The sequence below is a fragment of the Nyctereutes procyonoides genome, unplaced genomic scaffold (assembly GCF_905146905.1).
Source record: "Nyctereutes procyonoides isolate TBG_1078 unplaced genomic scaffold, NYPRO_anot_genome, whole genome shotgun sequence".
Lineage (NCBI taxonomy): Eukaryota > Metazoa > Chordata > Mammalia > Carnivora > Canidae > Nyctereutes > Nyctereutes procyonoides.
Window position 1 is genome coordinate 3,398,841 of NW_026575020.1, and position 11,968 is coordinate 3,410,808.

General features: G+C 48.5%; 2 protein-coding genes across 2 annotated transcripts; both read right to left on the reverse strand.

The window, feature by feature from the left end:
- Positions 1-3,077: 3,077 nt before the first annotated feature.
- On the reverse strand, positions 3,078-4,267 carry LOC129504469 (keratin-associated protein 4-2-like). Its single transcript, XM_055317184.1, has one exon. The coding sequence runs from the start codon at positions 4,198-4,200 to the stop codon at positions 3,571-3,573; it is 630 nt and encodes a 209-aa protein (XP_055173159.1). The 5' UTR covers positions 4,201-4,267; the 3' UTR covers positions 3,078-3,570.
- A 4,504-nt stretch (positions 4,268-8,771) lies between these two features.
- LOC129504427 (keratin-associated protein 4-12-like) lies at positions 8,772-10,103 on the reverse strand. Its single transcript, XM_055317138.1, has one exon. The coding sequence runs from the start codon at positions 10,027-10,029 to the stop codon at positions 9,265-9,267; it is 765 nt and encodes a 254-aa protein (XP_055173113.1). The 5' UTR covers positions 10,030-10,103; the 3' UTR covers positions 8,772-9,264.
- Between the last annotated feature and the right edge of the window lie 1,865 nt (positions 10,104-11,968).

Genomic DNA, 11,968 nt, shown 5'->3' on the forward strand with positions numbered 1-11,968 from the left:
AATTCCTTCAAGGATTAGGAGGGAGGAGTTAAGTGGCAGAGAAGGAGGTGGCCATGGGCTTTCCTGATCCCTGCATCACAGTTCTATTGAGCTCAGGTCACTTGGAACACCCAGGAAATTGATAGGAAGGTTGGAAGAAGGATCTGTGTGGTTGGGGGGACATGGCCCTGCAGGTATGAGGGGTGTTTAAGTGAATTGGGGGAGAGGAAAACTGTTGTGCCACGGAGGGGAGGGGGGCCGTTTCTGTGGGGAGAGAAAAGGGAGACAAAGAGAGAGGGGTTGAGAGAGTCCGGTGTTGGGTCCACACAAGAGGAAATGTCCCTGGGCCACGTGTGTGGCTCAGTTTGTTCAGAGTCTGACTTTGGCTCAGGTCATGATCTCTGGGTCCTGGGGCTGAGGCTCGCATCAGGCTCTCTCAGTGGGAGCTCAGTGGGAGTCCGCTCGGCCCCTCCTTCATTCTCTGTCCCACACCCCTGCAATGCTCGCTTTCTCCCTCTCTCTCTCTGTCTCTCTCTCTCTGTGTGTGTGTGTGTATGGAAAAAAAAAGGCGGATGACACAAAATGTAGGAGAAAGTTTTATGAAGGAGCATAAATACAGCTTATATTTTGCCCAACACATGTAGCTGGTGAGTAGCAGAACAGGAATTTAAATAGTCTTCTAAACGATTCCAATTCTCATAACCAAGATCTATCGTCGTCTACGATAGAGAACCTAGTGATTGAAGATAAAATTGGAGATGAAGACTTGCACAGTTATTGAAGGGAGTAGTACAGAAAACGGATAATGCAAGCTAGCGGCATCCTCCGAAGTTGGCCCAAACAGAAGTAGGCCCCATTATGGGGTGGCGGTGGAAGCTAGGAGCTCTATAGAACGTTTCCCTAGATTTCTGTCTGGAAGTTTTGTAGTTTTGGGCTTTACATTTGGGGCTATAATCTATTTGCGTCGGATGTTGTATATGATATGAAGTATGGGTTGAAGTTTATTTTGAGGAGTGGGGGGGGCATGTCTGTTTAATTGTTCCAACACCATTTGTTTAAAAGACTACACTTTCTCTGCCTATAGAATTGGCACCTTTCTGCAAAATTCAATGCCTAAGAAACGTGTGTCTATTTGTGGACTCTCGGTTTTGTTGCACTGATTTCTGTGTTCATCATTTCACGTGTAGCCCACCAAACAGCTGTTTTTGAAAACAAGATGGAGTTTCAGTGCACATGCAATTTTGAACAAGCTACTTTCCTCCACACTGGTTTCCTCAGCTCCACAATATGGAAGTAGTGATGCTCACTTTCCAGGATTGTATGACAAATAAAGAGTGTGCAGGTAAAGCATCTCTCTGAGTGCCCAGCGTGTGGCAGGTCCTCAGGAAATGTCAGGAATTCTTCCCATAAGTTCTCTGCCTTGTGAACTTAAGTACTCTGGCAGAGAATTCCACATACGTCCTCTAGGAAGACGATACTCCCCGTCACATGTAGTGTGTTCACTATTCCAAAGCATTTTTATATCTCTTGAGAAGGTGGCCGTGATCAAAACCTCTTATTTTATTTTCTGCCCAGAGCCTTCCTAATCCTTGTCCTGCTGGGTGCCTTCAGAGTTGTCTTTGTTATTCAGCTCTTCACCCAAAGATCCAGGTTTCCTCCTTTGGGGAGGCAACCTAACTAACATCTGTCTTGATTTGGAAGAGTGCATCCTTTCTGCTCCGTTTTTGTTTTCATTCTCCTTTATCCTCCTTTTCTTGAAAATTCGGATGTGAATTTCCTCTAGCCTATGTGTCTTTATCTCACAGAACACAGGAAGTTGGGGAAGCCTGGTGGCTCAGTGGTTGAGCATCTGCCTTCAGCTCAGGTGGTGATCCTGGGGTCCTGGAATGGAGTCCCACATCCACCCCCCAACAGGGAGCCTGTTCTCCCTCTGCCTATGTTTCAGCCTCTCTCCCGGTGTCTCTCACGAAGAAAGAAAGAAAATCTTACAAGAAAAGAACACAGGAAATCGTTCTCTCTTTGTTTACCGCCTAAAGACTGTGATTGGATCAAAGCAGCCTATGCCTGCTGCATGGGTACCTCAACTATCAGGACTCTACAAACTTCTCTTCTCTGAACAATGTCCAGGTCAGGACATCAAATTGCCTCAAAGTTTGAGAGCCTTGGAATTGTGGCCTGAGCTTGTGTGCTTGCAAGGGTGATTCTTCATACCAATTTCTTTAAGATGAATGAAATGAGGGGCACTTGGGTGGCGCATTCAGAGAAGCATCCACTCTTGGTTTTGCCTCAGATCATGATCTCAGGCTTGTCAGACTGAGCCCTGGGTCAGGCTCTACGCTCATGGGGGGAGTCTGTTTGAGATTCTATCTCCACCTCCCTCTGCCTTTCCCACTCATGCTCTCTCTCAAATAAATAAATAAATAAATAAATAAATAGAATAAATAAATATATAACTCTTAAAAAAAAAAGAGATAAAAGCAATGATACCAGTACGCCAATCCATGACAACAAAGAACAGGTTCCCCTCGGCAAGAATAGGGCCAGGAACACTATATGTGCTAATGAATCTCATGTCAGAGAAGTTGCAAAGCCCCTTTTCATTAACCAGAACTCTTAAAGGCATATTGGTCATAAAGCTGAGAACAATGTTTAGGAAGAGGTTTGTAGACTGAAATGGTTCTCTATAGGAAATTTATAATTATTTCCTTTGTTATGGAAACAACTCACAATGTATGCCTCCCTTATGCCCCATCACCAGGATTATTTCTATTTTTAGAAAGATGTAACTAAAAATGTCCTTGACCTGAAATCAAAGGACCTGCTTCTGTCAATTATTTGCTGTATGGTCAAGCATTTCCTGCTCTCTAAGTGAGAATGAAAATGGAATGATAATCCTGGCTCTGCCTGATTTGTGGGACAATTGTGGTAACTGAATGAGATAATAAATATATTGAAGCTTCAATTTACTTTGGGCGTCATATCTACCTAAGTGTATACATAGAGTAAAACTTCAAGAAGGACTTCATAAAGGAAGTGCTGTAATAACACACACACACACACACACACATGAAAAACCACACGAACATAGAAACATTGGATGCAGGATGACACAGATTTTATTAGGAAAGAACGGAAGGAAGAAAGTTCAAAGCCATTGCAAAGAGCTTAGTAACCTGGCAGGACTTACTAACTATAATGCATCTATCTAAAAAGATGATCAGTACTGATCACTGCGGAGAGCTAATATGCACTCATAAGAATGTGTTTACATGCTGTAGAAGTGAAAGGTGATGATCACTTTCCGGAGACTGAGAGTGTGAATCAATGGATGTGGACCAGCGTCTGGGGTTGACCAAATGGAGTGGCTCAGCAATTGCTACAGTAAACCAGAGACACTAGAATACAATCAAATTGAAGTAGATTGCATTCCGTCCATAGACTCATAAGCATTGCTGAGAAAGATGACAGGGGCAGTGTAAGCATGTGTGTGTCCCCAGGAAAGCCGAGGGAGCAACTTCTTGTAAGACAGGAACTTTGGCAAACTGGCGTAGGATATACATTCCGGTGAGTGCTGAGTGTATAACAAGTTGCTCAGCAGCAGCAAGGCTGGCAGCAGCTGGATCCACAGCCTTGGGCTAGGCACCCGGGCAGGCAGCAGCAGGTGGGCTGGTAGCAGGTTCTCCTGCAGATAACGGGGGTGCAGCAAGCTGGCTGGGAGCAGGGTGTGCAGCAGCAACTGGGGCGGCAGCAAGGCTGGCAGCAGCTGGACACACAGCATGTGGGCTTGCAGCAGGTGGTCCTGCAGCAGGTGGTCTGACAGCACGTTGGGCGGCAGCAGCAAGGCTGGCAGCAGCTGGACCCGCAGCCACTGGACCCACAGCAGCTAGGCTGGCAGCAGCTGGACACACAGCATGCGGGCTTGCAGCACGTGGTCCTGCAGCAGGTGGTCTGACAGCACGTTGGGCGGCTGCAGCAAGGCTCGCAGCAGCTGGACCCGCAGCCACTGGACCCACAGCAGCTGGGCTGGCAGCAGCTGGACACACAGCATGCGGGCTTGCAGCACGTGGTCCTGCAGCAGGTGGTCTGACAGCACGTTGGGCGGCAGCAGCAAGGCTCGCAGCAGCTGGATCCACAGCAGCTGGGCTGGCAGCAGGTGGTCCTGCAGCAGGTGGTCCTGCAGCACGTGGGCTGGCAGCACGGGGAGCAGCACGATTCACTCATGGTGTCGCAGGTGGAGGCGTGGGCTTCTGGTCTCAGGTGACTTTCTCAGATTCTCACTGATGCCTCCTTCCATTCTGGGCCTTTTATACACTGGACCCCCTCACCCCCAACGTATGGACCAATGGGCAGGACTTCCCTTGTTTATACCGTTTTCCATAGTCACTGGTGCCTAGTAGAAGAGGAAGTTCCCTAAGTGTTAGGAATCCCTAGAGAGTAGGTGCTTAACATGTTTCTTAATTGAGAGTAACTCATAGGAACATTGTCAGAGGGAAGCAAGGTGGTCACATCAGCAGCCTCGTTCTTGCTTCCGGGGCCATGGGATCACGTGATGCAGTTCCTGGGAAGTGGTTGGTGAGTCAGTTTCGTGCTCCTTGCCCAGCACTGGTACTTGGGTTGCATGCAGACTGGGAGTATCCCTGAGGTGAAGGGAGCTTGATGTTGATATGTTCATAGTGATGAATTGCAATCATGCTGGAGCCCGAGTCTGTTTCCCCAAAGTGCCTCATTCCAGAGGCCCGCAGGCATCTGTCTCTGGGAGCACCCTACCCCGTTTGCATAGGGCAGTGCAATCAAAGACACTTGGGTGGAGGACGTCTGGCATCATGTCTTCCATATGTCAAGGCCGAATCGAGCAGGTGGATAGAAACAGGACTCAACAAGCATCCATGAACATACTTCCTGAGTGACCAGCAGTCCTGCTCTCATTTACCCAGAAATGAGTGTTTTCCCAGGCCGTGGGCCTGTCAGTGGTATAAGCGGGGCAGTTTGGGATGAGTCGGTGACCCTAGCCCTAACCTTGTTAACCAGCAGAGTGAGATATTTAGTCGCACTGACTCCACAGTTACTGTTTTCTCTTCCTGCGTCCCACCGTGCCATCCCTTCTCCTCCTCTTTTCCCTCTTCTTTCTCCTCTGTCTTCCTTTTACACAGATTGTGCCTGCCTGCCATCGTGAAGGAGAAAATGTGGGGTCCGAGTGGAGAAAATCGTAGACTGTAGATGATGCCTTACACATGCCGGGCATAGAGATCAGATCTTCCTGTGTTCAGGACAATTTCTACACAGCAGCAGATCTGCATCTCTATGCCTCGGGGCGGGCTGTTTTCATGCAACAGCAGGATGTCATGTTGCCTGGGTGTGTGCCGCACTGACAGAAGCGCTCAACCAATGCTTCTGGAGAGTTGGTGTATGTGACTGCAGGGCTGTCCTTGCTCCTGAAAGAGGAGAATCCTGACATGGCTGTTTCTATTCTTTTCTGATCTATTTCTCAGGATTGAGCCAGTTGAAAACTGTGACGCTGGCCTCCATCCTGTATCACTTCCCCACCTTCCAACCAGTGGGATCTGCCCTCCCTCCCGCAAGAAACCACATGCCTGAATGCTGTTCTTCAGAGTAGCTTCTGGGAAAAACCAAACTCTGACATTACCTATCTCTGTCCCGATTTCCTCACTTCTACCATGGGAACCTTAGGATGTACTTTAAGAATTCCTTCAAGGATTAGGAGGGAGGAGTTAAGTGGCAGAGAAGGAGGTGGCCATGGGCTTTCCTGATCCCTGCATCACAGTTCTATTGAGCTCAGGTCACTTGGAACACCCAGGAAATTGATAGGAAGGTTGGAAGAAGGATCTGTGTGGTTGGGGGGACATGGCCCTGCAGGTATGAGGGGTGTTTAAGTGAATTGGGGGAGAGGAAAACTGTTGTGCCACGGAGGGGAGGGGGGCCGTTTCTGTGGGGAGAGAAAAGGGAGACAAAGAGAGAGGGGTTGAGAGAGTCCGGTGTTGGGTCCACACAAGAGGAAATGTCCCTGGGCCACGTGTGTGGCTCAGTTTGTTCAGAGTCTGACTTTGGCTCAGGTCATGATCTCTGGGTCCTGGGGCTGAGGCTCGCATCAGGCTCTCTCAGTGGGAGCTCAGTGGGAGTCCGCTCGGCCCCTCCTTCATTCTCTGTCCCACACCCCTGCAATGCTCGCTTTCTCCCTCTCTCTCTCTGTCTCTCTCTCTCTGTGTGTGTGTGTGTATGGAAAAAAAAAAGGCGGATGACACAAAATGTAGGAGAAAGTTTTATGAAGGAGCATAAATACAGCTTATATTTTGCCCAACACATGTAGCTGGTGAGTAGCAGCAGAACAGGAATTTAAATAGTCTTCTAAACGATTCCAATTCTCATAACCAAGATCTATCGTCGTCTACGATAGAGAACCTAGTGATTGAAGATAAAATTGGAGATGAAGACTTGCACAGTTATTGAAGGGAGTAGTACAGAAAACGGATAATGCAAGCTAGCGGCATCCTCCGAAGTTGGCCCAAACAGAAGTAGGCCCCATTATGGGGTGGCGGTGGAAGCTAGGAGCTCTATAGAACGTTTCCCTAGATTTCTGTCTGGAAGTTTTGTAGTTTTGGGCTTTACATTTGGGGCTATAATCTATTTGCGTCGGATGTTGTATATGATATGAAGGATGGGTTGAAGTTTATTTTGAGGAGTGGGGGGGGCATGTCTGTTTAATTGTTCCAACACCATTTGTTTAAAAGACTACACTTTCTCTGCCTATAGAATTGGCACCTTTCTGCAAAATTCAATGCCTAAGAAACGTGTGTCTATTTGTGGACTCTCGGTTTTGTTGCACTGATTTCTGTGTTCATCATTTCACGTGTAGCCCACCAAACAGCTGTTTTTGAAAACAAGATGGAGTTTCAGTGCACATGCAATTTTGAACAAGCTACTTTCCTCCACACTGGTTTCCTCAGCTCCACAATATGGAAGTAGTGATGCTCACTTTCCAGGATTGTATGACAAATAAAGAGTGTGCAGGTAAAGCATCTCTCTGAGTGCCCAGCGTGTGGCAGGTCCTCAGAAATGTCAGGAATTCTTCCCATAAGTTCTCTGCCTTGTGAACTTAAGTACTCTGGCAGAGAATTCCACATACGTCCTCTAGGAAGACGATACTCCCCGTCACATGTAGTGTGTTCACTATTCCAAAGCATTTTTATATCTCTTGAGAAGGTGGCCGTGATCAAAACCTCTTATTTTATTTTCTGCCCAGAGCCTTCCTAATCCTTGTCCTGCTGGGTGCCTTCAGAGTTGTCTTTGTTATTCAGCTCTTCACCCAAAGATCCAGGTTTCCTCCTTTGGGGAGGCAACCTAACTAACATCTGTCTTGATTTGGAAGAGTGCATCCTTTCTGCTCCGTTTTTGTTTTCATTCTCCTTTATCCTCCTTTTCTTGAAAATTCGGATGTGAATTTCCTCTAGCCTATGTGTCTTTATCTCACAGAACACAGGAAGTTGGGGAAGCCTGGTGGCTCAGTGGTTGAGCATCTGCCTTCAGCTCAGGTGGTGATCCTGGGGTCCTGGAATGGAGTCCCACATCCACCCCCCAACAGGGAGCCTGTTCTCCCTCTGCCTATGTTTCAGCCTCTCTCCCGGTGTCTCTCACGAAGAAAGAAAGAAAATCTTACAAGAAAAGAACACAGGAAATCGTTCTCTCTTTGTTTACCGCCTAAAGACTGTGATTGGATCAAAGCAGCCTATGCCTGCTGCATGGGTACCTCAACTATCAGGACTCTACAAACTTCTCTTCTCTGAACAATGTCCAGGTCAGGACATCAAATTGCCTCAAAGTTTGAGAGCCTTGGAATTGTGGCCTGAGCTTGTGTGCTTGCAAGGGTGATTCTTCATACCAATTTCTTTAAGATGAATGAAATGAGGGGCACTTGGGTGGCGCATTCAGAGAAGCATCCACTCTTGGTTTTGCCTCAGATCATGATCTCAGGCTTGTCAGACTGAGCCCTGGGTCAGGCTCTACGCTCATGGGGGGAGTCTGTTTGAGATTCTATCTCCACCTCCCTCTGCCTTTCCCACTCATGCTCTCTCTCAAATAAATAAATAAATAAATAAATAAATAAATAAATGAATAAATAAATATATAACTCTTAAAAAAAAAAGAGATAAAAGCAATGATACCAGTACGCCAATCCATGACAACAAAGAACAGGTTCCCCTCGGCAAGAATAGGGCCAGGAACACTATATGTGCTAATGAATCTCATGTCAGAGAAGTTGCAAAGCCCCTTTTCATTAACCAGAACTCTTAAAGGCATATTGGTCATAAAGCTGAGAACAATGTTTAGGAAGAGGTTTGTAGACTGAAATGGTTCTCTATAGGAAATTTATAATTATTTCCTTTGCTATGGAAACAACTCACAATGTATGCCTCCCTTATGCCCCATCACCAGGATTATTTCTATTTTTAGAAAGATGTAACTAAAAATGTCCTTGACCTGAAATCAAAGGACCTGCTTCTGTCAATTATTTGCTGTATGGTCAAGCATTTCCTGCTCTCTAAGTGAGAATGAAAATGGAATGATAATCCTGGCTCTGCCTGATTTGTGGGACAATTGTGGTAACTGAATGAGATAATAAATATATTGAAGCTTCAATTTACTTTGGGCGTCATATCTACCTAAGTGTATACATAGAGTAAAACTTCAAGAAGGACTTCATAAAGGAAGTGCTGTAATAACACACACACACACACACACACACACATGAAAAACCACACGAACATAGAAACATTGGATGCAGGATGACACAGATTTTATTAGGAAAGAACGGAAGGAAGAAAGTTCAAAGCCATTGCAAAGAGCTTAGTAACCTGGCAGGACTTACTAACTATAATGCATCTATCTAAAAAGATGATCAGTACTGATCACTGCGGAGAGCTAATATGCACTCATAAGAATGTGTTTACATGCTGTAGAAGTGAAAGGTGATGATCACTTTCCGGAGACTGAGAGTGTGAATCAATGGATGTGGACCAGCGTCTGGGGTTGACCAAATGGAGTGGCTCAGCAATTGCTACAGTAAACCAGAGACACTAGAATACAATCAAATTGAAGTAGATTGCATTCCGTCCATAGACTCATAAGCATTGCTGAGAAAGATGACAGGGGCAGTGTAAGCATGTGTGTGTCCCCAGGAAAGCCGAGGGAGCAACTTCTTGTAAGACAGGAACTTTGGCAAACTGGCGTAGGATATACATTCCGGTGAGTGCTGAGTGTATAACAAGTTGCTCAGCAGCAGCAAGGCTGGCAGCAGCTGGATCCACAGCCTTGGGCTAGGCACCCGGGCAGGCAGCAGCAGGTGGGCTGGTAGCAGGTTCTCCTGCAGATAACGGGGGTGCAGCAAGCTGGCTGGGAGCAGGGTGTGCAGCAGCAACTGGGGCGGCAGCAAGGCTGGCAGCAGCTGGACACACAGCATGTGGGCTTGCAGCAGGTGGTCCTGCAGCAGGTGGTCTGACAGCACGTTGGGCGGCAGCAGCAAGGCTGGCAGCAGCTGGACCCGCAGCCACTGGACCCACAGCAGCTAGGCTGGCAGCAGCTGGACACACAGCATGCGGGCTTGCAGCACGTGGTCCTGCAGCAGGTGGTCTGACAGCACGTTGGGCGGCTGCAGCAAGGCTCGCAGCAGCTGGACCCGCAGCCACTGGACCCACAGCAGCTAGGCTGGCAGCAGCTGGCCACACAGCATGCGGGCTTGCAGCACGTGGTCCTGCAGCAGGTGGTCTGACAGCACGTTGGGCGGCTGCAGCAAGGCTCGCAGCAGCTGGACCCGCAGCCCCTGGACCCACAGCAGCTGGGCTGGCAGCAGCTGGACACACAGCATGCGGGCTTGCAGCACGTGGTCCTGCAGCAGGTGGTCTGACAGCACGTTGGGCGGCAGCAGCAAGGCTCGCAGCAGCTGGATCCACAGCAGCTGGGCTGGCAGCAGGTGGTCCTGCAGCAGGTGGTCCTGCAGCACGTGGGCTGGCAGCACGGGGAGCAGCACGATTCACTCATGGTGTCGCAGGTGGAGGCGTGGGCTTCTGGTCTCAGGTGACTTTCTCAGATTCTCACTGATGCCTCCTTCCATTCTGGGCCTTTTATACACTGGACCCCCTCACCCCCAACGTATGGACCAATGGGCAGGACTTCCCTTGTTTATACCGTTTTCCATAGTCACTGGTGCCTAGTAGAAGAGGAAGTTCCCTAAGTGTTAGGAATCCCTAGAGAGTAGGTGCTTAACATGTTTCTTAATTGAGAGTAACTCATAGGAACATTGTCAGAGGGAAGCAAGGTGGTCACATCAGCAGCCTCGTTCTTGCTTCCGGGGCCATGGGATCACGTGATGCAGTTCCTGGGAAGTGGTTGGTGAGTCAGTTTCGTGCTCCTTGCCCAGCACTGGTACTTGGGTTGCATGCAGACTGGGAGTATCCCTGAGGTGAAGGGAGCTTGATGTTGATATGTTCATAGTGATGAATTGCAATCATGCTGGAGCCCGAGTCTGTTTCCCCAAAGTGCCTCATTCCAGAGGCCCGCAGGCATCTGTCTCTGGGAGCACCCTACCCCGTTTGCATAGGGCAGTGCAATCAAAGACACTTGGGTGGAGGACGTCTGGCATCATGTCTTCCATATGTCAAGGCCGAATCGAGCAGGTGGATAGAAACAGGACTCAACAAGCATCCATGAACATACTTCCTGAGTGACCAGCAGTCCTGCTCTCATTTACCCAGAAATGAGTGTTTTCCCAGGCCGTGGGCCTGTCAGTGGTATAAGCGGGGCAGTTTGGGATGAGTCGGTGACCCTAGCCCTAACCTTGTTAACCAGCAGAGTGAGATATTTAGTCGCACTGACTCCACAGTTACTGTTTTCTCTTCCTGCGTCCCACCGTGCCATCCCTTCTCCTCCTCTTTTCCCTCTTCTTTCTCCTCTGTCTTCCTTTTACACAAATTGTGCCTGCCTGCCATCGTGAAGGAGAAAATGTGGGGTCCGAGTGGAGAAAATCGTAGACTGTAGATGATGCCTTACACATGCCGGGCATAGAGATCAGATCTTCCTGTGTTCAGGACAATTTCTACACAGCAGCAGATCTGCATCTCTATGCCTCGGGGCGGGCTGTTTTCATGCAGCAGCAGGATGTCATGTTGCCTGGGTGTGTGCCGCACTGACAGAAGCGCTCAACCAATGCTTCTGGAGAGTTGGTGTATGTGACTGCAGGGCTGTCCTTGCTCCTGAAAGAGGAGAATCCTGACATGGCTGTTTCTATTCTTTTCTGATCTATTTCTCAGGATTGAGCCAGTTGAAAACTGTGACGCTGGCCTCCATCCTGTATCACTTCCCCACCTTCCAACCAGTGGGATCTGCCCTCCCTCCCGCAAGAAACCACATGCCTGAATGCTGTTCTTCAGAGTAGCTTCTGGGAAAAACCAAACTCTGACATTACCTATCTCTGTCCCGATTTCCTCACTTCTACCATGGGAACCTTAGGATGTACTTTAAGAATTCCTTCAAGGATTAGGTGGGAGGAGTTAAGTGGCAGAGAAGGAGGTGGCCATGGGCTTTCCTGATCCCTGCATCACAGTTCTATTGAGCTCAGGTCACTTGGAACACCCAGGAAATTGATAGGAAGGTTGGAAGAAGGATCTGTGTGGTTGGGGGGACATGGCCCTGCAGGTATGAGGGGTGTTTAAGTGAATTGGGGGAGAGGCAGACTGTTGTGCCATGGAGTGGAAGGCGGCCGTTTCTGTGGGAGAATAAAGGGGACAAAGAGAGAGGGGTTGAGAGGGTCCGTTATTGGGTCCACACAAGTCCCTGGAGCACGTATGTGGCTCAGTTTGTTCAGAGTCTGACTTTGGCTCAGATCATGTCTCTGGGGTCTGGGGCTTAAGTCCGGATCAGGCTCCCTCAGTGATTGCTCAATGGGGAGTCGGCTATTGCCCTCCTCTTCCTCTGTCCCTTG

What these genes read in the sequence shown, in the direction of transcription:
- LOC129504469 (XM_055317184.1), bottom strand. Translation starts at nt 4,200, where the DNA reads ATGAGTGAATCGTGCTGCTCCCCGTGCTGCCAGCCCACGTGCTGCAGG.
- LOC129504427 (XM_055317138.1), bottom strand. Translation starts at nt 10,029, where the DNA reads ATGAGTGAATCGTGCTGCTCCCCGTGCTGCCAGCCCACGTGCTGCAGG.